A 27,279-nucleotide genomic window follows, 5' to 3' on the forward strand; every position below is an offset into this window, starting at 1 on the left:
GGTGACGAGAGCCAAGGCAAAGGAGGCGGGGCCAGATGTGTCGTGGGACGTACTTCCGTATGCAGATGCTCCACGCAAGAACGGAGGCAGGACCGTTTCAGAGGGACGAGCCTACCGGAGATACTCCCACTTCCAGACTCGGGTGAGCTTGATCCTTTTCACCTACCACCTGACATTTGAGAGCTGCAGGTATCAGATGTCACTTTGAAATCCTGTTTTAAAGACTTACAGCCAGATGCAGAGGGCAATGCTGAGGGTGCAAAGTTCAGGCTGAAAGATGGCATCCTTTATCGTCATGGCGACGGAGGAGAGCAGCTAGTAATGCCAAAGCCTCTCCGCACAATGGTGTTAGAACTGGGACACTCAGTACCGTATGCTGGACACTTGGGGCAGAACAAGAGCTGGGACAGAGTATCCAGAAGGTTCTACTGGCCAAACATCTACATAGACCAGATGAATTTCTGCAAGTCCTGTCCAGAATGCCAGCTGAGGGCGAAAGGGGGGAAACTGAAAGTGCCACTAATCCCAATGCCTATCATTGATGTTCCTTTTAGTAGGATAGGAATGGATATCGTGGGCCCCCTGGAGCGGAGCAAGCGTGGCAACCGCTACATCCTGGTGGTGGTGGACTATGCGACGAGATACCCAGAGGCGTTTCCCTTGAGGCAAGTCAAGGCCAGGCAAGTGGCCAATGCTCTGCTACAGCTGGTGACCAGAGTCGGAATCCCGCACGAGGTATTGACGGACCAGGGCACCAACTTCACAAGCAGGTCTACCAGTACCTTGGGATCAAAGGAATCAAGACAACACCGTACCATCCTCAAACTGACGGGTTAGTGGAAAGATTCAATCAAACACTAAAGAGCATGTTACGCAAGTTTGTTGCAGATTCTGGCGCAGACTGGGACGAATGGCTACCATACCTGCTGTTTGCGTATCGGGAAGTCCCGCAAGCCTCGACAGGATTCTCACCGTTCGAGTTGCTGTATGGCAGAGAAGTGCGAGGCCCATTGGATGTCATGAAGTAGGCATTGGAAGGCCAGCAACCACAGCAAGGTATGAACGTTCTATCATACGTCATGAAAATGCGTGATAAGATGGAGTCTCTTACCGAGCAGGTGCAGGAGAACATGAAGGTGGCCCAGGCAACGCAGAAGAGTTGGTACGACCGATCTGCGAGAGACCGCTCCTTCAAGCCGGGACAGCAAGTCCTGCTGTTGTTGCCCACGACGGAGAGCAGCCTCCTGGCAAAATGGCAAGGACCGTTCACCGTGCACAGGAAGGTAGGCAAAGTCACCTATGAAATTCTCATGCCAGGCCGGAAGAGGGACAAGCAGACCTTCCACGTCAACATGCTGAAGGAGTGGCAAGTCCGGGACGCAGCAGTGGCCAGACGGGTGGAGGAAGAGGAGGATGCTGAAGAGCAGTTCTTTCCGGTGGAGCAGAGTGCAGAGGTGAGCCCAGATCTATCTCATCTTTCACCAGAGTGCCAACAGGAGCTGGAGGCCTGCGTTCCAGAGGGCGTGTTCTCAGAAGCTCCAGGTCGGACGCAGCTGGTGCAGCACCGAATCCAACTCAAGGCACCAGGACCAGTGAGACTTCCAGGCTACCGCATCCCTGCTGCACCTGTTCTGATTGACTGAATGACAGTTAGTATTGTGCTCTAAGCAGGGGACAGAATCAGACCCAGTGTATTGGCAGCACCTGTTCTAATTGACTGTATGGCAGTTAGTATTGTGCTATAAGCAGAGGGCAGAATGAGAATGAGTTTTTTGTCTTTACACAGTCATAAAAAAACTAAAAGGAGTTAGCATGTGTCCTTCGTACATGCATGTGATCTCTCTAACAGTCTTTGAATGAAGTTTATAGGTTAAAGGTTCAGGCACAAATGGACCTCTTGTGGGACATGCGCAGGCACGGTTCTTGCATTGAGGTGCTGCTAGTCGGCCGCCTTAGGCCCCCAGCTGTAGGGGCCCCCTCTGTCCCCTTTGCAAATTTCACATGGGCCTATAGCTGGTAATTGGGCCCCTTTGGACAGTAATTCACAGATTAATGGTGATTTTCATAAATAATTAATTTTGTATGTTTAAATTGGAAACAAGAACAACACAATACATTACAAAAAAATACAGATTCTGTGCACACCCTCTCTTTCGCGTTAAAATGGACTATTCCATCCTTGCGTGCCATGTGCGCCAGGCGAGTTCCTAAACATTCACACAACCACGTCTTCAGATAAGGAGGATAACAGTCAAGCGCCACACTCAACAAACTCTTCATGTTCAGTAACATCAAGCGGAGCACAAAAATAGGAAGGCACAAGACGTTTGCAGACAGCGTTTGCTATGTTCAGTGTTGTTAGACTAAACGCAGCGTCACCACTTAAAAGAAACAATTAACACCCATAGAAGAAAACAACAGCCCTAACACCGGCAACCCCCTGATTTTTTTTGACAATGCTATGAGAAGTTGAGCAAGAAAGGAAAGCAGGCAAGAAAGCAACTCGCGCATTGAGCGTGGAGTAGGTTACTCGATACTTCGAATAGACTTCTCAGGCGCGCGAGCGCAGGGAGAGTGAAGGCTGTGTTTCTGTTTATCTTGTGCACGCACGTCTTCAAAGGGTTTGTTCGGGCGACAGCTTGACAGAGAGCGCGTCTTTTGGTTTATGTAGTAGGCCTAAATGTCTCCTTGATTAGTTTTTGGAACTTAGGGTGTCTATAACGTCCGCGAAGACAATATCCACGTGAAAAGGCAAGCGCCTACAAACCGCTGTTCTGTCAGAAAAGAGTGTGCACCTGTCGCCTACTCTGTCAACTTCCCACAGCGACATTTAAAAAGTCTACCATGATATCCAACATAGCCTACAACATAGGCTAGGCTATGAGAAGTGCAGGCAAGATGGCAACTGGTGCATTGAGCGCGGAATTTGCTACTTCGATTACATGCCACGGGCACGCGAGCGAGGGGAGCATGAAGGCTGTGTTTCTGTTTAACCTGACTGCACGCGTGTCTCTTCTCAATGGGTCTGTTCAGGCAGGCTTGGGTCAGGGCGACCGTTTGACAGAGAGCGCGCTTTTCGGTTTATTCAGTAAATATCTCCTTGATTAGTTTTGGAAAGTTGTAATGTCTAACTTCCACGAGGACAATTTCCACCTGAAAACGCCAAATGCCTGCAAACCGCTGTTCTGTCAGAAAACAGTGTCCACTTGTCGCTTATCCTACTACTGTCTCTTCTCAATGGGTCTGTCAGTGTTCAGGTAGGCTTTGGGTCAAGGCGACCGCTTGACAGAGAGCGCACTTTTCGGTTTATTTAGTAAATATCTCCTTGATTAGTTTTTGAAAGTTGGGATGTCTGTAACATCCACGAAGACAATATCCACCTGAAAACGCCAAATACCTGCAAACCGCTGTTCTGTCAGAAAACAGTGTCCACCTGTCGCTTATCCTACTAGGCCTACTGTCTACAGCAGCATTTCAAAATCCTCCATGAAATCCCAAACCAACGTCACTTCAAATAGGTGACAGCAAGCATGGACATATGAAATAACACTTCAGTGAGGGGGGGGGGAAATCACTCTGCTCTCATATCAAAGTGAAAGTGGGATTACAGAAAATTTAACATTTCAGTTTGTTCGATTTTTGCATGAAAAGCAAATATTCATTGAAATCTGTCCAGAAAGGGTTGTAGCCCAAGATTGCCTGGTTTTTTTTTTGTGATTATTTTTTAAATGGAAAATCGTGATTTTAAAAAAAAAATCGAAAAATAGAGTTTATGTTAAAAAAATGTGATATGAAATGGGCCGATGGGCCCCCTAGCTAAATTCGCCTTAGGCCCCCAAATTGCTAAGTCCGCCACTGGACATGCGCAGATCTCTTGAAAAAGGCACTTTTGGGAAGACTGGAAACCTCCATAGACCCAGGCCTGTCGTTTTTTACAAACCTGCCATTTAAAAAGTATTGGGAGTTGGGAGATGAAACTTTGACAATTTGGAGACATCCCATAGAACTCGCTAACAACGCGTCAACTAAACTTCTAGGTGAAAGTGTTGATGTTTTATGACCGAAAAAGCCTCCTACACTCTAATCTCTAGAGTGGCGGAAACTTGGTTCATGAAGGTTCCACCATTGTTTTCAATGGGGACCCAAGCTTGCACAAAATCGCCAAAAACGGGAAAACGACAAGAGACACGGACAAGCCTATTAATATACAGTACATGATCTCCAAGCCGAGCCGGTCGTTTTAGTGTTTGAACGGTGTCTCTATCTCGAAAGGCCTAGGAGGAGATCCATTTTCTATTTTTACTGCCCTGCACAAGAACGATAAAGAAACAGGACTTAGAGATTACTAGAATCGGGCCTTGCTCTGCAAGGGCCTTGCTCCGCAAGCCCGCTTAATAAAAGGGACTGAAAACACGGGAAAAGGCTGATATAGATATTTACTTTACAATCACAACACAGGACACTTGTTTTGATTTGTTTTGAGTCTTTGGATGCAAAGCTGACAGGGTTATGAGGGAGTGATGACAAATCGCTGGCCAATAGGCACAGACACAGTTTGAAAAACAAAAATCAACAATCTTCCGATGTGTCCTTCATTGGGGCCAGACTAAATTACACATTTAATCTCACATTTAGTCTTGTTTATCAGGCTACAGAAGAGGTGTTGTTCCACATCCATGACCGAGGACAGGAAAACTTGGCAATGACCTAGGCCACTTTGCGCATCAGTGCTGCGCTGAATTTAGGCTATACTTGCGGACGGGGACCTCAACAGACATATGCCGAAAAACTAATGAAAGCGCCATCCAGAAAAAAGACGTAAATATTTTGCTCTCACTTAGCCTAGGCCTTACATTTCTGCCCTTGCACAACATTGTGCTTGGTGTTTCTGGTCAATAAAGGCTAAAAGCAAATGTTTTTCTTCAGATCAGTTTATCTGTTTTCCCCATAGCATGCATGGGCCAGTTAATGACAATTCTAGTTAAGGACCTATGTTATATTATATTATATTATATGGATGGAGTGGGCCCGAATGCGTTTCAAGCTAGCCAAATCCAGATCCATGGTGCTGAGAAAAGGAAAGGTAGAGGACAAGTTCCGGTTTAACATCACAGGCACCGCAATCCCAACGATCACAGAGAAGCCAGTCAAGAGCTTGGGAAAGGTGTTTGACAGCTCTCTGAAGGATGCAACATCTATCCAGACCACCTGTGCTGAGTTGGAGGGCTGACTGAAAGCCGTGGACAAATCTGGGCTACCTGGAAAGTTCAAAGCCTGAGTCTACCAGCATGGCATCCTCCCCAGAATCTTGTGGCCTCTCCTTGTCTATGCCGTCCCAGTTTCCACAGTAGAGACCTTGGAAAGGAAAGTCAGCAACCACCTGCGGAGATGGCTGGGGTTACCTAAAAGTCTGAGCAGCATCGCACTCTACGGGCGCAATAACAAGCTGCAGCTGCCCTTTAAATCCTTGGAGGAGGAGTTCAAGGTAGCAAGGGTTAGAGAGGTGGTGCTGTACAGGGACTCCAGTGATCCAAAGGTGGCCAATGCTGGAATCCAAGTGAGGACGGGGAGGAAGTGGAAGGCAGAAGAGGCCGTACAGACGGCTGAAGCTAGGCTGCGCCACAAGGCTTTGGTGGGAGTGGTGACACGAGGCAAAGCGGGTCTGGGATCCTTTCCAACCCCGAAAATGAACACCAGGGGGAAAGAGAGGCGGCACCAGATTCAAGAGGAGGTGAGGGCTGATGTGGAGGAGATGCGATCCTGTAGGGCCGTGGGCATGAGACAGCAGGGGGCCTGGACAAGATGGGAGAATGCGCTGGAAAGTAACCTGGAATGAGATCTGGAGAGCTGAACCCCACCACATCAAATTCCTTATCCAGGCAGTGTACGATGTGCCGTCGAATCTGCAAGCATGGGGTCTAGAAGAGTCACCACCCTGCCCATTATGTTCCAAGAGAGGCACCTTGGAACATGTCCTTAGTTGCTGTACAACAGCACTAGGTGAAGGGCGTTACCGCTGGAGGCATGATCAAGTCCTGAAGACTATAGCCGAAGCTATCAGCACAGGACTGGTATGGGCAAAGCAGCAGCGTACCCCCAAGAACAACATCACCTTTGTCAAGGCTGGAGAGCAGGTTACCCCAGCAAACAAGGCACCAACAGGCATACTGACCTCAGCAAAAGACTGGCAGCTGCTGGTGGACCTTGAGAAACAGCTGAAGTTCCCCATCAACATCGCAGTCAACACCCTCTGCCCTGACATCGTCCTTGTATCAGAGGCCACCAAGCAGGTCGTATTGCTAGAACTTACAGTCCCGTGGGAAGACCGCCTGGAAGAAGCTTTTGAGAGGAAGCTCTCCAAGTACGCAGGGCTGGTCAATGAGTGCTAGCAGTCAGGTTGGAGGGCGAAGTGCCTACCAGTCGAGGTAGGATGCAGAGGCTTTGCTGCCCGGTCCTTGGCCAGTGCATTAGGGCATTTAGGCATCGTCGGACTGCATAAGAGGAGAGCCATCCGCAATACCACTGAAGCGACAGAGAGAGCCTCAAGATGGCTGTGGCTCAAGAGAGGAGAACCATGGAGTCGTGGTAGCTAGCGCGAGCATCTGAACACAAGCTGGGGCCTGATCACCCCCAGTTGGGTCGCCTGGTTGACGGGGGTATGATGTTGAAAGACCCAAAACCCCCCAATGATACCAGGAACATCACTGACGATGTGTCCAGATTGCATCAGTAGATGTATTCCCACAGTATTATATTATATTATATTATATTATATTATATTATATTATATTATATTATATTATATTATATTATATTATATTATATTATATTATATTATATTATTACAAGCCACAATGGCTGGTAAGCTAAAAAAGTTAGTGTCACGCACTGGTACACGCTTTGACAGAATGTGTAAAGTGAGTTTAACATGGTCACCCGCATCCCTTTAAACAGCTGCAGAATTCGGGCCTACAAGCAATAATAATAATTGGGCTACGATCCTAATATTCACATGAGTACAACATTTTATTGTCATCCATTTAGAGGTGACAAAAAGGCTTGTAACTCGTTGGACGTTCCGTGTGTATATGACACTCGGGTGTGGAATAGCAGGAAGCACACTTGACAACATTGGTACTCTGCTTCTCCAAGAGATGCTCTGGGCTCGGTGACAAAAAGCTTGTGTCTCGTAGGACGTCCCCAGTACATGACACTGGGGCGCGGAATAGCAGGACAACACACTTGACAACATGTGAACTCTGCTTCTCCAAGAAATGGTCTGGGCTGCTTGTTGGACCCTTTATGCTTGACCTACTTTCAAATAAAGGTTTATTATTATTAGATTTTAGCAGGACAACACACTTGACAACATTGGTACATGGATTGTGTCCCCAGTACATGACAGTGGAGCGCGGAATAGCAGGACAACACACTTGACAACATGTGAACTCTGCTTCTCCAAGAAATGGTCTGGGCTGCTTGTTGGACCTACTTTCAAATAAAGTTTAATATCATTATATTTTCTGTTGTAGGCAATCAAATGTTTTATTAATCATCTCCATTAGGAAAGGAATGAACCCCCTTCCTATTGGTAACTGAAACACTGTTGACTGCGCCTGTTAATAATTTCCACTTGTTATGTTGGTCTCAATACGGGGATTATGCGGGGAACAGCCTTCCACTAAATCAGGGATCACCAAACTAAGGCCCGGGGGCCGGATGCGGCCCTCCACCTCTCTGCACCTCACCATTTGAACTGCCCCAAAGAAGCAATCCTATCTTGTCTTGATAGTTTAAGTCTACTTTCCACGAGAGGGGACCCGGAAATGTTTGGTACCCCAAAGTTTTTTGATTGAAATGTATAGTATAGGTCCCCAGTACATAGAAACTGTCGGATGCTACTTTGTAAATGTTGAGCATTTTTATTAGTATAATTAGCATAAATTAGCATAATCGCCTTTATGACTTTATTATAGAATCAGTTTGACCAATCTACACAATGTTGATGTGGTTTTGGGGGTTTTGGAGGATGCTGAAATCATTTCTGACATTTATAAATGCCTATCAGATTCAAAATTCCTCTTAATGTCAAGGGTAGACACATTTTATGCCTTTATGAGCTGATTTAAGCAACGTTTTTGGGTAATTTACATACCATAAACCTTACATATTTCAATTATTTCTACCCATGGCCCTACTATATGAAGTAGATGAGCTACATAATTAAGGTAGAGACTTGAGGTGCTGTAGTACAGCGTATGTGGAAAGTGAGTTTGCTTCTTATTTTCTTTACTTTATGCAATCGAAAGAGAGGGTTGTGCTCACTTCAGTTAGGTATTTTAGTTTGAGGATCACTTTATTCCCTCAGTTTTTTTTGTAGGGGGAGGGCACTATTGTATGTCATTTGATTGAATTTAAAATGGGGAAGAAATGTCACTTTGCAAACTGACATGGCAAAGATGACGACTTTCTGGTATAGCTATCATATTCAAAAACAGCAACGAATTTGGTGACACAGCTTTTCACAAGGCCTTGTTGAGTATTACTGCCAAACATGGTGCAGCATCAACCTCTGCAACATGTCACAAACAAGGCGATTATGCTCATTTATGCGAATTATGCTTAGGGTTAGGGTTAGGGTTAGGCTAAAAATTGCTCAACATTTACAAAGTAGCATCCGGCAGTTTCTATGTACTGGGGACCTATACTATACATTTCCATCAAAAAACTTTGGGGTACCAAACATTTCCGGGTTCACTATATCTCACTGTTATATAAACAGGCCTACCATTTCTATTTTATCACTCATAAACTGTCAATCACCATATGTTTCTAACCTTTCCTTGGTATTTTTACATGGCTATTAGAAATTAAAAGGAATACATGTGGTATTTCAAATTGAAAAACATGTTAAATACTCACTTCTTTTGCAAATCACTTGTAATGATGAACTATTTGCTGCTAGAAATGATGGTTATAACAGGCAGTGGCCTAGTATAAAGCCCACATGATTGATCCCGGCCCCTGATCACAGTCAGGAATGATAATGTGGCCCCCAGAGGAAAAAGGTTTGGGGACCCCTGCACTAAATAATGGCAGAAACAAAAAGAGTTTTTAAATAAAGAGTTTTGTGGAATAAAGTCGAGAATTAGGTGACTTAGGAATGTGATCGTATGTTGTTTGTATGNCTTTTTCTTTTCCATCAGGGACCATGTTGGAAACAAGTGCTTTGCGCTTTTACATGTAATCTCTTGGATAACCATTGTCTCCCTATATCCATAAGGGACTGTTCGTTATTTATTTTCTTGGTCACCAGAAGAAAATAGGGGAGGATCCTGTTATTTTTTTCCATTGCCGCGGGGAGGGTCATCAAAGTTTTGAAGAACATAATCAGTAGGCTAATTGCACGTTATGTTTCCGCCTTTGTGAAGTAGGCTATATTTTTTAAGATCGGGATGCAATAACATTCAGTTAGAAGCAGCGCTGGTCAATCAACATCAACGTGGGGAGGGTCATCAAAGCTTGATGGGAGGGTCATACAAAAATTGAGTATCAAAGGTGGACATTTTACGGCGACCCCGAAAATAAATAATGAACTGTCCCTAAATAAGCCAAACTAAAATAATTTAAAGCTGTCAATCAAGCAGAAATGTGTAGTATTTAGTTCAGGGCTTGAAACTAACGGGCGCCAGGGCGCCAAATGCGTGTGAAAATCGCATCTGGCGTGTAACAAGTTGATCCTCACTAGCCATTTGGCTGGTAGCATATTATTGGGGAGTGATTGAAAAAAAAACGGTGATAGATTTCTCTGAATGTGTTCGCTATCAAAAAGGAATCCAGTCTTGCGAACCTAGGGCACTGGCTTGTCAAACACTGCAGATGCCCCGCCTCCGTGGAGAAAGTCGGACACGCCAAGACGTGCGCCGCTTGCTCCGGTTTAAATATGTGGCGAAGTTTGCTCTCAACTGGCAAGCGACGCTATGTGCATATTTTGCGACCTGCCTTTTATAATCCAGTAATGTTTTGCGTAGTTGTGCGCAGTTCTTAAGCTGTGGGTACTGACACAACCTTGGTTACAACGCACGTTATCGAACATTGCACAAACATTCTGTCAGCATCGCAATGTCTGTCTTGCTTTGACAACAGTGTAAGAAAACAGGACGACGACAGAAAGTCGGCAGGTAACGACATCATACCTGTCAAATTTGAGCTTCGCAAATCTGGATAATTCCCCGAATTTACGCCAAAAGCAGGAAATATTCAACAGGTCAAATTCTGACAATCAATGGGCCAGCAGTGACAAGTCGGGCGGTGCGTTGCTTTTCACGCTGACAGTTCACGTGCGAGGCAGTCCTGTCCAGAATCCATAACACACGTTTAAAAGGCGCATGTAGACTTTGCATATCGTTAAAAAAATATGAAATATGTGTTCCCCCTTGTGGCTTTGTCGCCAAAATTGTCAGGAGTTGATGCAAAACGTAATGGTGCAGGTTGTCATGAGATAGGCTAAATAAGATATAAAGGCTAAATAATATTTTACTTTTATGATTAATATCCCAGAGGATGTGATGTTTCATGGCAGGCGAACGTGCATCAGACCTGTGTGGGATACATGTATTTGCACATTAATGAACAAACGAATGAAAATTCCTTCCACCTCAAAGAAACAAATGGCCTTCTTCACACAGTTCCAGACCTTGCACTTATATGTGTGCCCTTGCACAACACAGCATGTTCATTGTGCTTGTCGTTTCTGATCAATATATAAAGCAAATAGCACCAGACATCAGATCAGTTCTGTAATTTCCTGTCTGCTCATCCGAGTAAAATATTACTAGCCTACATATATTATATTATATTATATTATATTATATTATATTATATTATATTATATCATATCATATTATATTATATTATATTATATTATATTATATTATATTATATTATATTAGGCCTATATTATATTATATTATATTATATTATATTATATTATATTATATTATATTATATTATATTATATTATATAGGGTCTAACATCATATCAATCATATCAGGCTACATTATGACTGTCATGATGGTTAAGAAAATGATGGCTAGTGGCCATAATGGCCGGTGACCAAAAAAGTTAGTTTCAAGCACTGATTTAGTTGCTTGTGTCTTTCCATGTCGTAAACTCAGGGGTGCGGTCTCCTTCCCACCATTTTAGAGAAGGTGTGATTATGCTAATGTAACATGATGATACTGGTTGGTGCCTTTTAAGCCGCGTCATTTACCTAGTCTGCCGTGCGCCGGTGCGCCATGTGACCATTGGGCACCAATAGGCAATATTGGGCACATCTATAAAATGTTGGCACAGCCCCCTCGGAGGGAAGCGGCAGATTGATTGTGTGCTCGTGGCAAGTGCCTTTGTTGTGTTTGGTGTCGCCGAGTCGAATCTGTGTAGGGCCCTGCTTCACGGGAGAGGTATTCCGTGGAGTTGTGGCCTATTACGGAGGTGCGACTGTGTGGAGCGTGACCTTGGTGGCCGCGTCGGCTCTCGTATTTGGGAATCGGGTGTCGTGCGCCCTTCTCCCTGCGACTACGAGACACTCCGTGTTCCGCGCTGGTAGGTGGTCATCCTAGCCATACTACTAAAACATTGTGCATTGCCTATAATGTGTACTTTACGGTAATCTCTGTGCGCAGGTACCCGTGGATCTGCACCTGTTGGTCTGTGCGGGCTGCTGCTTAGATATTATAGTTGCCGTTTAAGGATAGGTAGTGAATAACTGTGTGTGTGTGTGTGCGTGCGCGAGTGTGACGTTACCCTTTCTTTTGAGTTCTTGTTTTGTTTATTTAAGGAGAAGTGGGAGTTCTCTGCTCCTTGTGTGTTCAGTGAAACTCAAGTGTGCAGTGTTACTGGTGGGTTGCCGTGCTTGAATATTAACTTAATCCCGTTTAGTTTGCTGTGCTGTGTACACGTAGTGGGGGAACCTCGGCCGCCTTGGCCCATGTTGGGGTGTGGGTGCCCAGTCTTTATATTATTTTAAATGTTTATGTCTTTTAAAGAGAAGTTGTAAGCCAATAAAAGAAAATAAGTGCTTTGAACCTTGTCTATGTGGTCCTTTACGAACCTGTGCTGCTCTTATTACTGGTTCAAGTCAAAGTATCCTATATTGTGGGTGGCGAAATTCCCCCAGTGGCGTAGTCTTGCAAGCTGTTTAAAATTGGTAATCATTATTTTAGTAAATTACCCAAAATTGCCACTCTGCTACACTAATTATGTTGGCTTGCAGACGCCGGATTTATCAACAGCCACTCATTTGGTTTTGATGATGGGATTGGTGTGCTACGCATTTTCAGTAAATCTCATGTGAGCCTTGTCATACGACGAGTTATCCGCTCATATCTACAGTGGTTTCTACGATAGCTTGATATATGAGGCCCATAATGATCAAGTCATAACTAAAATATCGTATTGACACATTAAATCACTAACTTGAGTTTCTTCCATCTGCAGTGTGGGTCCTCCAGTAGAGCACAGAACTGCTTCACTGCTGAGTCTCCTGATATCTTCCCAGTCAGGTCCACCTCTGTCAGGAGTAAGGGGTTTCCACCCACAACTGAAGTCAGATACTCACAGGCTTCCTCTGCTGCATCAATCTTCAACATTCTTCAAAGAAAAATAAAAGAAATAATATTCCCTACTGACTTTTATATTTTATCATTTATTTATAAGTATGCACAATATGTCTTACAATTCAGGCAAAACAATTATTATTAATAAGGATCTGGGAGGGAAATAACAATTTTCTGAGCACTGTTACTGTCAGTATTTCCTGTTTGCAACTTAAAATGAATAAAGAAACATTATTCAAAAAATGTTCTTGCCTCAGTTTCTTTAGTTTACATTGAGGGTCCTGTAATAGATCAGTGAGGAGCTTCACTCCTGAGTCTCCCGGGTTGTTTCCTCTCAGGTCCAGCTCCTCCAGGTGTGAGGAGGGGTTTGATTTGAGAGCTGCAGCCAGAGCAGCATATCCTTCTCCTGTTACACCACAGTCTGACAAGCTGGAGAACAGAGGAGATATATTATCACTGATCATCAACACCACATTATTTAGCAGCATATCCTTCTCCTGTTACACCACAATCTGACAAACTTTAGAGAAAGGTCTATAGTCACATGCTGCTCACTGGGTATGTGGATATGGATATATTTTTCATAATTCAAGATTCAAGTCCACTAATATGTACATCAACAGTCTTTTCATTAATTAATGTACTGTTGTCCATTCATCTAGCATTGGATGCTGAACTGAAAACAAGATTTCCTATTACTATAACCACTAACTAATAAGAGAAATGAAAAATGTTCTTGCCTCAGTCTCTTTAGTTTACATTGAGGGTCCTGTAATAGATCAGTAAGTAACTTCACTCCAGAGTCTCCAGGGTCGTTTCCTCTCAGGTCCAGCTCCTCCAGGTGTGAAGGGTTTGATTTGAGAGCTGAGGCCAGAGCAGCATATCCTTCTCCTGTTACACCACAGCCTGACAAGCTGGAGAGAAAGGTCTATAATCAGATGTTGCTTCTGGAGACATTTTTTTCTTGATCATAATCTGAATGTCTGATCTTATTCTGTTTCTTTACAGTCAAATAGTGGTATGGGCAATGCAGTAGCCCATAGGACCTTCCCAGATACAGAATCGTAAAAAGTGTATATATGACAACTGGATCGGACTTTACAAAGCCTTGCAATCTGATAATAATTGTAATCAGATCAGATATACTTATTTGGATTGTTTACAGTCACTCCGGAAAGTATTCACAGCGCTTCACTTTTTTCATATTTTATTATCTTACAGCCTTATTCCAAATGCTACAAATGAATCTCTGTTGTGAAAATCCAACACAAATTATTCCATTATGACCATGTGAAAAACAAGTTTTCTTGACAGTTTTGAAAAAAAAAACCCCAAAGAAATCACATTTTCAAAAGTATTCACAGCTTTTGCTTAATACTTTGTAGAACCACCTTTGGCAGCAACTACATTTATTCTTTCATTTCGAAATGAAAAGGGATTAGAAGGGAGGTCATCGGTGTGTGTTTCAACCTTTCAGTACATTGAAATTGTACATTTTGAGTCGGCATCTGGCTAAAATAGATGGGTGTGAGTTTTGAATGAAATCCTATGGAGAGTATCATGATCTGTGTCTGTAGTCACAGTGCATGTTGGCATGCATGCTTCTTAGGTGTAATTCAGCTTTCCAATGTTGACGGCATGCATACATCCCCAAACCATGTCAGTCCCACTACCATGCTTGACTAGCCAGATGATGCACTTTTTTTGGTAAAATTATCTTGTTTACCACCACACATGCTTAAAACCGTCTATGAAGCAAATTTGTTTATCTTGGTCTCATCAGACAACACAACATGGTTCCAGTGATCCATATCCTTTGTCTGTTCATCTCTTTTGAGACCAAGATAAGCAAATTAGCTTTAGATGGCGTCAAGCATGTGTGGAATGAGTGTGTAGCAAGAGTGACATGAGTGATAGAGGCGAGAATGTAAGCATTCAGTTCTTCTGATTGGCTGTTACTGCATCATTGTTCTTCGCAAATATCCGCTGAAGTCCAACTACAAATTGTTGCTCAAGGCAGACAGGCGTCAAAGCAGAAAGACTACCGTCTTCTCGCTGCCGCCACGCCATGCTCTTGTGTGTAACTGGCCTCAGCACGCAGGCGTCAAGCATCAAAGAGAGACAGGGCAGTGGAATAATTATAATGTGAAAATCGGTCATACTGATTATGTCCGCCCATAATAGTGCTATGAGAAGGAAATTAGACACATTTTAATTTTCCAAAACACATTATGTTGTGTCACCTCAAGGTTATACTGTTTTTACCTCCACTATCAAAGTAGTCTGTGACACTATAATGACATTATAATTATAAACATTTCTGTGTTAACGGTTTTGATCAGCGACCTTTAGAGGCTAAGATATAATATGAATATATAATGTATATATGAAGAGCTCTTTTCCAAAACGCTATATACACCATTTTTGACTTTTTGCATTTTAATATTGGAATTGACTGTTAAGAAGTCCTATCATCTATGTGTGAATTATTGCCATTCCAATGTTTTGGGAACATACTTTTAAAACCTCTATAAAATTATNTTTGCAATGCAATTCAATGGAATGCCCAATACAAAAATGTTGATTTCTCAACATTCTATAAAATGGATATATCTCATTTTGGAAAAGAGCTCTTCATATATTACCGCAGTGTCTCCAGGACCTCCCCATGAACCCTGAACAGGAGAGGAGCAAGCTGGAGAGAGAGCTCAGAAACTGGAGCTGAAGTCTCTGGGAGACCTGTTGCTATGCCCAAGCTGGTCCCAGTCCAGCATACACATTGCATCCATACACAAGTTCTCACACTCATACCGCCACGTTAATGCATACATAGCGTTACGAGTTCAAGAGGGATTTTCTAACAACATAATCATATTATTGAAATGTCTGACCTCAGTGTCTCCAGTGCACAGTTGGAGCTCTTCAGTCCACTACACAGCAGATGGACTCCAGCATCTCCAACGTGGTTGCTACTGAGGTCCAGGTGTCTGAGCTTTGGTGATTCTTTGCAGATGACAGACGCTAGCGTTGAACAGCTCTGTTCAGTGAGCCCGCAGCTGTCGACCCTGAATGTAAATTTCAACCAGCTCTATTAACAAGCTTGCTTAATACTACTGCTATACAGTTGATAGAAAAAAAAACACAATCTGACAAACTCTGAGAAAGGTCTATAGTCAGATGCTGCTCACTGGGTATCTGGATATTTTTCATAATTCAAGATTCAAGATTCAAGTCCACTGATATGTACATCAACAGTCTTGTTTTTTCAACAATTCATGTGCTGTTGTCCATTCATCTAGCATTGGAAGCTGAACTGAGCACAGAAAAACCAAGATTTCCTATTACTATAACCACTAACTATTATCAAAAATGTAAAATGTTCTTGCCTCAGTTTCTTTAGTTTACATTGAGGGTCCTGTAAGAGATCAGTGAGTGATATCACTCCAGAGTCTCCAGGGTCGTTTCCTCTCAGCTCCAGCTCTTCCAGGTGTGATGAGCCGCTTGATTTGAGAGTTGAGGCCAGAGCAGCATATCCTTCTCCTGTTACACCACAGTCTGACAAGCTGCAGAGAAGGATCTATAGTGTTATGTTGCTCATTGTTTACATGGACACTTTTTTTCCTTGATAAGAATAGAGCTAATCTGATCATCCAAATACAGCGTTACTTAACAGTCGAATAGCACGTAGGCATCGGCAGTACAGTAGACCTCATGTCATGGAACATTTGTAAAATTTTTATTCTTACGTGATTCTTATGTAGATTCTTATATGTACATGTATATGCAGAAATATAGATGTATATGTATACTATATATATATATATATATATATATATATATATATATATATATACCGTATTTCCTCGATTTGTAACCGGGCTCCTAATAGTAGCCGGCCTCGTTTTGTAACCGGGTGTTGTGAAAAATCGGAAAAATAGACACCGGCCCCGTTTAGTAGCCGGCCTCGTTTAGTAACCGGTGCGTTTTTAAATGACGCATTTTGCACAACGTGTTAAAGTTCAAGCAATTTCGGAACGTGTGTAGGCGATGCCTACTTTAATAGCCTAAATTGTAACAGTTTAAATGCATCCTCTCCAAGCGGCACAATCGAAACTTAAGGTGCTTGCAAGTTTGCCTTGTGTGTATGAGAGAGAGAGAGAGAGAGAGAGAGAGAGAGAGAGAGAGAGAGAGACGTGCTTCCCGAAAGCGCTTTGCAGAAAGGGCAAGGTGATGTCTCCAAATACAAACCCCAACTCCGATGAAGTTGGGACGTTTGGTAAACAGTGAATAAAATCAAAATGCTATCATTTTCAAAACATTCAATCTATTCATTAGATGGAGAATAGTGAAAAGACAACATATTAAGTGTTAAAACCAAGAAAAAATATTGTTTTGGGGGACATATGTACTCATTTCTAATTTGATAAATCCAACACGTCTCAAAAGAGTTGGGACAGGGATCAGTGAAATTTAGTAAACATCCAAATAAGATAAAACAACAAAGAAGAACATTTCAAAATGAATTGTACTGATGGACAATATAGGTGTCCAGGTATAAGATCATCACAGAGAGGCTGAGTCACTCAGAATTAAAGATGCAAAGGGAATAATTACCATAGTTATTACATACATTTTTGAATTCCCTTTGATTTACCACGATTGAGTGTATATAAGACATATTTTTGTCAATAAAATCATTGTATAGGTTCATGACATCATGACATATATATTGGCTGTAGTCTCACTCTAGCACTCCAGGAATTAGAGCTATTGAAAATTGACCATATTAAGAATGCTTAATGCATGAAAATGATACAGGGGTGTAACATTCTCCTAAGCACCTGAGCTCACTTGAAATAGACCCAGAAGACATGGGAAACTGTCCTTTGCTTACAGAAGTCAGCAGAAGTTGTAGAAGTCCATTCTTTTTGACAATAATAGAGCATTGCACATCCTGTGCTACAGTAAAAATGGACCATCCAACTTGTGTTAGTGCTAGCTTCAAAAGTCAGCCTCCATGATGGCATGCGGGTGCAGTAGTGCATTGGTTAAGATGTTCTCACTCATCTGTAGAGTTAAATACAGTGCTGAATGGTATAAATGGGTTTTAAACAGCATGAAAAGCCACTCATGCATTATATTTTGAAGGGAGATATTCAATTACTGCCACATAGTAAGGTCAAATTGCATTCTCTACTAGGTTTTAACAGTTTGGCTCCATCATAAGGACCAGCAGGTGATAAAATGGTGGGTTTTTGGTCAAGACCTGTCACACTGTAAGCACTACAGAAAGGAAAACATTGCAAAACATGACAAGGAATACACCCACCATTTAAGCTGGTGAAATCATGTCCAAGATAGGAATTAATACTGTTTTTTATATAAAATCATCTCATTGGTTAATGTATTTAACTGTTAAGTGTTGTCTTTTGTTTTGTTTTTAGTCTTCCTCGACATTTGCTGCCATTTATTGTCCCCGTCCCAACTCTTTTGAGACGTGTTGGATTTATCAAATTAGAAATGAGTACATATGTCCCCCAAAACAATATTTTTTCTCAGTTTTAACACTTAATATGTTGTCTTTTCACTATTCACCATCTAACGAATGGATTGAATGTTTTGAAAATGATAATATTTTGAATTTATTTACAGTTTACCAAACGTCCCAACTTCATCGGAGTTGGGGTTTGTATTACACAAAATACATCTTACCTTAGTAAAGTAGACATAGGCCTAAGTGAATTATTTTGCTTAATAGCAACGGCGAGTAGATTGGTTCATATTGCTCAGAATATACCTCATACCGAGCGAAGTCCACGTTTTAATGGAGTTGCATGTGCGAGGTTGCAACTGTTACAACTGTGCTAGATCACGCCGAACAGGTGCTTGCTCTTGGGCAAACAGTAAAGTCACTGCATACCAGCCAATGATGAAGCAGGTTTCTTTATTAGTTTTTAAAAACCAGCCTTCCCGGTGCACAGGGTGCAGACGTTTTAAAAAGCAAACTGTTGCCATCTCTGACTCGCCAAGATGAAATCGCATGCACGCTTTGAGATTACATCGCATATGATATGATTATGAGATGACATTGCATTTCCCACCACTATCACGAGACATTGTCTTTAGAAGTTGACGGGCTGTGGGAGACATGCATCCACATTGCCCCGGTGAAGGAGAATGGCCATTTTTGCGCACACCATCAAACAGAGTTGCATCAAACTGCTGTTGCATTAAACTGCTCTGACATTCGTGAGCCCCGAAAGATGCCTATCTATTTGAAATTAAATAATCACAGGAGACTATGGGGCTTGCCTGTCCAAAGAACAGAAGCGCTGGCAGCTTGGATTGAAATAGCTTTGCGCCAAAGATATATAGCCTTCACGGCCGTGAATGATGTTCCCTCATGTCGCGCTGCGCTGATGTTACTTACACAGAACAGGCCAGCGTTTAAGACTGTTTTTTTAAAGTCCTTTTATGTTTCATTACGCTATTCATCCCGGTCCAGGCACGTGTATGTGCATGCATCTGTTAGTTCTTTTTTAAGTTTACATCTTGTGGCACTCTCATGACGATTAAAATTCCTGAGGTACATCACAGATGTTAGACGTGCCCATCTTGCGTGCCCATAGACGTTCACATGTCGTACAAGACTCGAAATATGAATTAACAATTAATAAATGTAAGGTATAAAATTATGAGCTTACTTTTTTCCCACAAAATGACAATCGTTAAAATAAAAATAAAAAATAAATATAAAAAATAGGAGCCCCCCTCAAATAGTAGCCTACCCCAATTAATAGCCTGGTCAAGAAAGTATTAATTTAATAGTAACCCCGGCTACTATTAGGGGAATTACGGTATATATATTGTTCCAGTTACGTAAAGTATGGGCCTATCTCTGAGATGACACCGGGCTAATTTGCATCTGGGCCTGGCTGGGCCACAGGGGTGGGTACTTTGCCTATATAGCAGGGGTACTCAATTAAAAGTCCCCGAGGGCCAGTTTTTCAAAATTCTTCCCAATAAAGGGCCGGGCCGGGCTGACACGACACGACCCCCACCAAAAAAAAATTAAAAAAAAAAAATAAATCACAAAACACACGCACTCACACCCACAGCAGATATTTAGTTTCCAGTGACAGGATGGGAGAACATTTCTCTCATAAAGGGCCTGCATTTTTCTGGAGCACTGTGGGGTGAGGTGCCTGCCTTGCTGTCATTGCCACCCACCCTTCAGTATTTTTTTTAAATGACATAAGATTATCTTTTTTAAATGACATAAGATTAGCCTATATTTGCAGACTACATTCATAAACATTTATTTCTTAGTGAGAAAACCAGTAAGCCTGAAGATAACACTTTTCAAACAAATGTTGCTTATTATGACTTTGTTTATGCAGCTCTCACATGCATAATGAGAATCAGATGCAATAATGGACCCAACAAAGAGGACACATAGATAGGAGGACACCAGGTTTTGCCAACAAGAAAATGGCACATTGATGCAATGTTGATTAAATGCAATAGCCAATAATAAATCATCAAGTTGCTCATAACTTTGTTTGAAATCTTATGAGGGGCTTAGCTTTCCAAACGAACTATTTGGGGACTGTTTAAAAGTGTGAAAAGTTTATCAAGCAATTCGTTTTTAAGTAGGCTACCCCTAGTTAGCTGCCAGCAGAGCTCAAACACAATTTGCCTTCATTTGTGTTAGCAACTAGCTACAGCTAGTGCTAAACCAATTCGAAGTCCTAACACACTGTATGCAATGAAATGTGGACCATTACTTTCAAAAACGAGGCAAAGAGAACTTTGTAAATAATTTATTTACAAGTTCTACCGTCCTTCCCTTCTGTAGTCTACCTCACAACAGCCTCTGCCACCCTCATAGTCACTTCTGTTTGGAGCCTGCAGGGAGAAACTGATTGAGGGGGCGGAGACACGGCACGCATCCTCCTAGCGTCTGTGGCACGATTTCAAAATAAGAGCCGGCAGCGCGATCGGACCAATTTTTTTTTTTATTTTTTTATTTTTCAAAATTATTCGAGGGCCACAAATAGATGTCCGCTATTTGAGTATGGGGGCTATATAGGGAACAATCCTACCGGAAGAGCTAGGCCTGGTGGAGGGGGACAAGTGAGAGTAATGTAAACCTCAACGAGGCCTCCTGTTCCAATCTGGAGCAGTAATAAATATCTGCAGAAACTCACCAGACCAAAAGTGCCTGTCTGACATTCATAAGAAAAACCCCACAGAACCCTTCCTGAATCCAAATCAGGAAGTTGGTCAATGGGCTCAGATGTCATGTACAACCACAGCTGATGCCCATAAATTAATTAGTAATTGGTTATTAATGTATTGTAATGAACATGCTTCTGAGCGAATCCAATAAAAACAACATAATACAAAGAAATCCCTACAATAATTGCCTGACATGCTACTGAAATGTCATTGACTCATATGTATAAGAGATCTGTACCAGACAACACAAAACCTTCAAATCCCATTAGAAATGTAATCTAACTAGGCATTTATTTGTATTGTTTTGTAAATTATTATGTCTATGTGAACACAGCTAGTGCTACCGGGCAGTGACAGGAATGAGTGTGTAGCAAGAGTGACATGAGTGATAGGGGCAAGAATGTAATGCAGTGTCTCCAGGACCTCCCCATGAACCCTGAACACTGGAGAGGAGCAAGCTGAGAGCTCAGAAACCGGAGTTGAAGTCTCTGGGAGACCCGTTGCTATGCCCAAGCTGGTCCCAGTTCGGGATACACATTGCAGCCATACACTAGTTATCATACTGCCACCGGAGCTGAAGTCCTTGGTAGGGCTATCAGGCCGACCAGAACGTAGCCGGAGCTGGAGCACGCACCAATTCCGTTCAGCACGAAAGTGCTTACCTGCGAACCATACCAGGCTCTGAACTTTTTCCGCACGTGACTGAGTTTCCGGATGAACCTGCTGACGGCCACGCTGTCGTTGCGGTTCGCAGAGAAAAACCTAGTATTTTGCGATTCGCATTGCTAACCAACTATCCGGTTGGCGAACACCAATATCTGTGGCGTGAACGCAATGGCCGGTTCATGATTAGGTGCGGGAACGGGCTCCAGCAGGGTTCTCAGTCGGCCTGAACACGCTATGGGAGACCTGTTGCCCAAGCCAGTCCAGCATACACATTGCAGCCATACACTAGATCTTACACTCATACTGCCACGTTAATGCCTACATAGCGTTAGGAGTTAGACAGGGACCTTCTAAAAACGTAACAATATTATTGAAATATCTGACCTCAGTGTCTCCAGTGCACAGTTGGGGCTCTCCAGTCCACTACACAGCAGTAGGACTCCAGCATCTCCAACGTAGTTGCTACTGAGGTCCAGGTGTCTGAGCTTTGATGATTCTTTGCAGAGGACAGAAACGAGTGTTGTACAGCTCTGTTCAGTGAGCCCACATCTGTTGACCCTAAATGTAAATCGCAACCAGCTCTATTAACACGCTTGCTTAATACTACTGCTTTACTGTCAATAGAAAACAAAATCTATTAAAATGTTTCACATAACAGAGCCAGTCATTTGGTAACATTTAACTTACAGGGTTGTAACCAGTCTATGGAGCTATATTACCCTTGCTGCTATATTCTTTCACTTCACATGGAACACTTTGAAGGTAATAAGCATCTACACCTTCTCCAATTTGGATTTAGAACAAAATATTCAACAGAGAGTGCAAATTGCTTCCTCATAGAACAGATTAAAGTGTCAATAGATAAAGGTAACCTGGTGGGGGCGGTATTTTTAGACCTTAAAAAAAGCTTTTGATACCGTAAATCACAGCATACTGCTATCCAAACTTGAAAATTACAATCTAACAGAAAAAACAGTGGCATGGTTTAAGTCTTATCTCTCCAATCGTGAACAATGTGTTGCTATCAGCAATACAAAATCTACAATGCGGGAAACCATAGCAGGCATTCCGCAAGGATCGGTGCTAGGACCGATTCTGTTCAGTATGTTTATTAATGACCTCCCAGATTGTTGTCAAGATGCTGAATTTCAAATGTATGCAGACGATGCAGTGTTATGTCCATGGAAAAACAGCTGCTGAAGTCTCCCAAAAATTAAATGACCAACTGGAGGTTGTAGCGCTTTGGCTGAATAGGTCATGTTTGGCACTAAATGTTAATAAAACAGTGTCAATGTGCTTCTCCTCTGGGAGGCGCCCTACATCAACCACTTTAAATATAGAAATCAGCAACAAACCAATCAATCAGGTCACAGAAGTAAAATACTTAGGATTGGTGCTGGATGAGCACCTCAAATTTGACAAACATATAAAGAAAATATGTAAAACGGTCAGACTCAATTCATACACTTACAGATTAATTAGAGACTGTTTGACATATGACGCAGCTAAAATATACCTCCACTCGATGATACTCTCCCACATAGGATATTGTACTACAGCATGGTCACAGGCAAGTCTCTCAGCAGTTAAACCTCTGGAGAGACTCTATAATCGAGCATTAAAAATCCTAGGTAAGCGGTCCATAAGGACACATCAGTGTAACGTCCAGCGGGACCTGAACATGTTAAGCTTTCATAACTACATAGCCTTATCTAACGTCATCCTAGTTCATAAGTGTCTGCATGGTAAAGCCCCTCAGTTGCTTTGTGATAACATCCAACCAATACAGGTTGCTGGGAGGTCCATCAGGAACGCTGTAGCGGGCAACTGTAGGGTACCACACCGCAAAACGGTCTTTGGCCAGTCTTCATTCCTGATCAAAGGAACTAATCAATGGAATAGCTTGCCATCTGATACCAAGGCTATTCATAATCATGAGCAGTTTAAAACTCAGCTGGAGGAGTTCCTAAAAAGCAACCAGGTATGTAGTCATGTATCAGTGTGCTTATTGGGTAGAGATTGCAGATTCTTGGGGGGGTGTAATTGGTGCGTGCATGTGTGTGTGAGAGTGAGGGGTGGGGGCAATTGATATGGTGTGTGTGAGTGGGGGGGAGGGGCTGATTTTGTGTGTGTGTGTGTGTGTGTATTGTGTGGGTGATAATGTGTAAGAATACATAACAGTAAGTACAGGACAGATGTAGGATTGGTAGGAAATGTGACTATGATGTTTAGTGAATGCATGAGATGGATGGAAGAATATACACCAATTTTAAGTATGATTGATAGTTTCAAAAATGAATGATTGGACTGAATGAGTGTATAGGCTGTTCTTATGATAATATTGTTTTATTGTTATTGCTGCTATTGTATTGTTTTAAAAGCCCTTCTAGGGACGAGCATTGGAAATTAGCTTTTGGCTATAAATGCTATGATGCTTGCTGTTTGGTTGTTATGCAACCTACATGTTATGTATCTGTCCCTATCAAATAAACTAAACTAAACTAATATCATGTGGTAACATTGCACTTACAGAATGGTGTGAGATTCCCCCAATACTGGCTTCAGCCTCAGGAGAGCTTCATCAGACCTGATGTACCTCTTCAGGTCAAACACATCCAGATTCTGGTCAGAGGTCATCAGCACAAACACTAGAGCTGACCACTGGCCAGGTGAGAGCTGGGCTTCAGAAAGTGTGCCTGCATTTAAGAAGTTCTTGATCTCCTCAACCAAGGAGTGGTCTTTCAGTTCATTCAGGCAGTGGAAGAGGTTGATCATCCTTTCTGAGGAAACTTCCCTGATCTTGTCCTTAATGTATCTGATTGTTTCCTCATTGTCCATCTGAACTTGTCTCATTGTTATTAGGCCATGCAGGAGACTCTGATTTGACTCCACAGAGAGGCCAAGAAGGAAGCGGAGAAAGAGGTCAAAGCGGCCATCTTCATAACCCAAAGCTTTGTCAACAGCATTCTTCTGCGAAGTTATCCTTGTTGGAGTTGAAGACTGTGTGGAAATTGTGTCTGCCCTTTCAACTTCCATCATCAACAGTGCGTACAGAGCAGCAAGATACTCTTGGATACTGAGATGCACAAAGCAGAACACTGTCCCAAGAAAGATTCCTGATTCTTCTTTGAAGATCTGAGTGCACACCCCTGAGTACACTACTGCCTGATTGACATCAATGTCACACTCCCTGAGGTCTTCTTCATAAAAAATGAGATTGCCCTTCTCTAACTGCTCATAAGCTAGCTTTCCAAGATTGAGGACAAGTGCATGGTTCCATTTTGTCTTAAGGTCATGCACATTGTCAAATTTGATGTTTCTCTGTCTGGTTTGGAAAATAAGGAAGTGTGTGTACATCTCTGTCAAAGTCTTTGGACTCTCTGTTTGTCCTGAGGAATAAATTATCTCAAGAACCATAGCAGCAATCCAGCAGAACACGGGTATGTGGCACATGATGTGGAGGCTCCTGGAGGATTTAATGTGTGAAATTATTTCACTTGCAAGACTCTCATCGTTGATCCGCTTTCGGAAGTACTCGTCCTTCTGTGAATTATTGAACCCTTGCACTTCTGTCATCAGGTCAACACACTCAGGAGGAATTTGACTGGCTGCTGCTGGTCGAGAAGTTATCCAAAGTAGAGCAGAAGGGAACAGATTGCCCTTGATGACATTTGTCAGCAGGACATCCAATGAAGTGACACCTGTCACATCAGTCAAACTTTCATTTCCTGGAAAGTTGAGTTGGAGTCGACATTCATCCAGACCATCAAAGACAAAAAGCACATTATATTTATTCTCGATGCCAATTGTTAACTGCTTTGTCTCTGGAAAAAAATGGTGAAGAAGATCCATCAAAGAGCACTCCTTATCTCTCATGAGGTTGAGCTCCCGAAAGCACAGTGGGAAGATGAAATTGATCTCTTGGTTGTTAATTCCTTCGGCCCAATCCAGGATGTACTTGTGCACAGAGATAGTTTTGCCAATGCCAGCCACCCCCTTTGTGAGAACTCTTCTAACTGGTTTGTCCTGACCAGGAGAGAGCTTAAAGATGTCGGCACATTTGATTGGTTTGTCCTGTCCAGTTGGTCTCTTGGTTATGAATTCAATCTGTCTGACTTCATGCTCTTCATTTACTTTCCCACTTCCTCCTTCTGTGATGTAGAGGTCTGTATAGATCCTTTGGAGTAGGACAGAGCTTCCATGTTTGGCTATTCCTTCAAAGACACTCTGGTACTTGTTGTTGAGATTTCTTTTCAATTCATTCTGACAAATTACATTGAGCTCATCTAGTTAAAAACAAATACAAAAAATAAGTAACCAGGGTGACAACATGTGACAAAAAGAAAAAAAAATAGCGGCATGTCACTAACAAAGAACGTATTCTCACTTTCATTCAATTCGTCAGCAAGATCCTGGTGCCCCATCTTACAAAGGAAATGCATTGCCATCTTGAGAGCTCCTTCTCTGGCATCACTGTCTTCTTCCGTTTTCATATCAAAGGTTTCCTTGTAGTCTGGACTAAAAATCTGCTTAAATCTCTGAAGCTCCTTCTTTAAAAAGGTGACCATCTTCTCCTCGAGCACCTAAAGCACAGCATATGCCCTTACTGTAAAGTACACATCACACCCTTTTACTGTCAAGACTTGATTTTGGTTTGTTCTTTATTCTCAGTGTGACTGCCATTTTACTCAGTCAGTTAAATTTTAACCGTGATTTGATTACCCGTAAGTGGGTATGTCTATAAACTGACGTGGTTAAAATCAAAAAACAAAAATTCCAATCTTTCAATTTCACCTTTGGCCTATTTTACCTGTGAGTGGATATTTTTATGCACTGATTGTAAATGGGGTCCACGTGTTCATCAAAGCTTAAAAACAGCACCAATTATGCGTTCACTAATACGAAACAAATGCTGAAATCAATCAGGCAATACTATTTTACAACAGACTGATTTACTGAATAGAGACTCTGCTGTAACAGGAGTGGAGTTGTCAAGTCAGATGGAGGCTCTGAATCGCTGACCTTAAAGATGTGAAGTAGGTCTGTCTGGTCATCCTGGCTGCTACTGGTGTCTGGTTCATATCCCACCTCCTGTTCCCTGGTGATAGAGAATGAACTGAATGAACAATGTTGTGACTGCATAGTGAAAAGGCGTTAGCTCCCATCTGCTGTGGGCCTCAATGCTGATGTCTCTGCTGTGAAGTTCTGTACTTCCTGTGCCTACCTTTCCTCTTCTGCCATGAAAGGGGGGTCATCTTTAGACCAGTCACTCCTCATGGATGGAGCTCTGGACACACCAGACCCTGGTTCCTTCCTGGACACCCTGCTAAAATAAACAGAGGACAAGAAGTTTCTAGGGTTAGGTTATTATGGGCTAAACAGTGAAGCTGCAGGGCACATCTAGTGGTTGTATTTACTATAGTTCACATTTTACAATTGCAAATCAATATATGCTTACCTTTCACCTCTTTGCCATACCATTAAAACATGTTTATGTGTTGCAATTCTATATTAATATCTTCTATATATCAATATCATACCTTTCCCCCTCTGCCATGAAAGGGGGGTCATCTTTAGACCAGTCACTCCTCATGGATGGAGCTCTGGACACACCAGACCCTGGTCCCTTCCTGGACACCCTGCTAGAATAAAACAGGACAAGGAGTTTCTAATTTAGTTCATTATAGGATAACCAACTTCATATTATAGAGGAAACTCCAATCCAATTACACTGAGATCAACTGAACTGAACAA

The 27,279-nt window shown here is 42.4% G+C and overlaps 1 protein-coding gene across 1 annotated transcript in view; it reads right to left on the reverse strand.

Annotated features, from left to right (window-relative positions):
- LOC134441949 (NACHT, LRR and PYD domains-containing protein 12-like) overlaps positions 1–27,279 on the reverse strand; it is a 44,217-nt gene that overhangs the window by 13,825 nt on the left and 3,113 nt on the right. The window contains exons 2-10 of the mRNA XM_063192328.1: positions 27,066–27,167; positions 26,750–26,851; positions 26,548–26,623; positions 25,913–26,108; positions 24,056–25,811; positions 21,910–22,083; positions 15,510–15,683; positions 13,359–13,532; positions 12,871–13,047 (exon numbers count right to left, since the gene is read on the reverse strand). Coding sequence (XP_063048398.1) covers positions 12,871–13,047; positions 13,359–13,532; positions 15,510–15,683; positions 21,910–22,083; positions 24,056–25,811; positions 25,913–26,108; positions 26,548–26,623; positions 26,750–26,851; positions 27,066–27,167 — 2,931 coding nt within the window. The remainder of the gene's footprint in view (positions 1–12,870; positions 13,048–13,358; positions 13,533–15,509; positions 15,684–21,909; positions 22,084–24,055; positions 25,812–25,912; positions 26,109–26,547; positions 26,624–26,749; positions 26,852–27,065; positions 27,168–27,279) is intronic.

This window comes from Engraulis encrasicolus, unplaced genomic scaffold (genome assembly GCF_034702125.1).
Source record: "Engraulis encrasicolus isolate BLACKSEA-1 unplaced genomic scaffold, IST_EnEncr_1.0 scaffold_100_np1212, whole genome shotgun sequence".
NCBI classification, from domain to species: domain Eukaryota; kingdom Metazoa; phylum Chordata; class Actinopteri; order Clupeiformes; family Engraulidae; genus Engraulis; species Engraulis encrasicolus.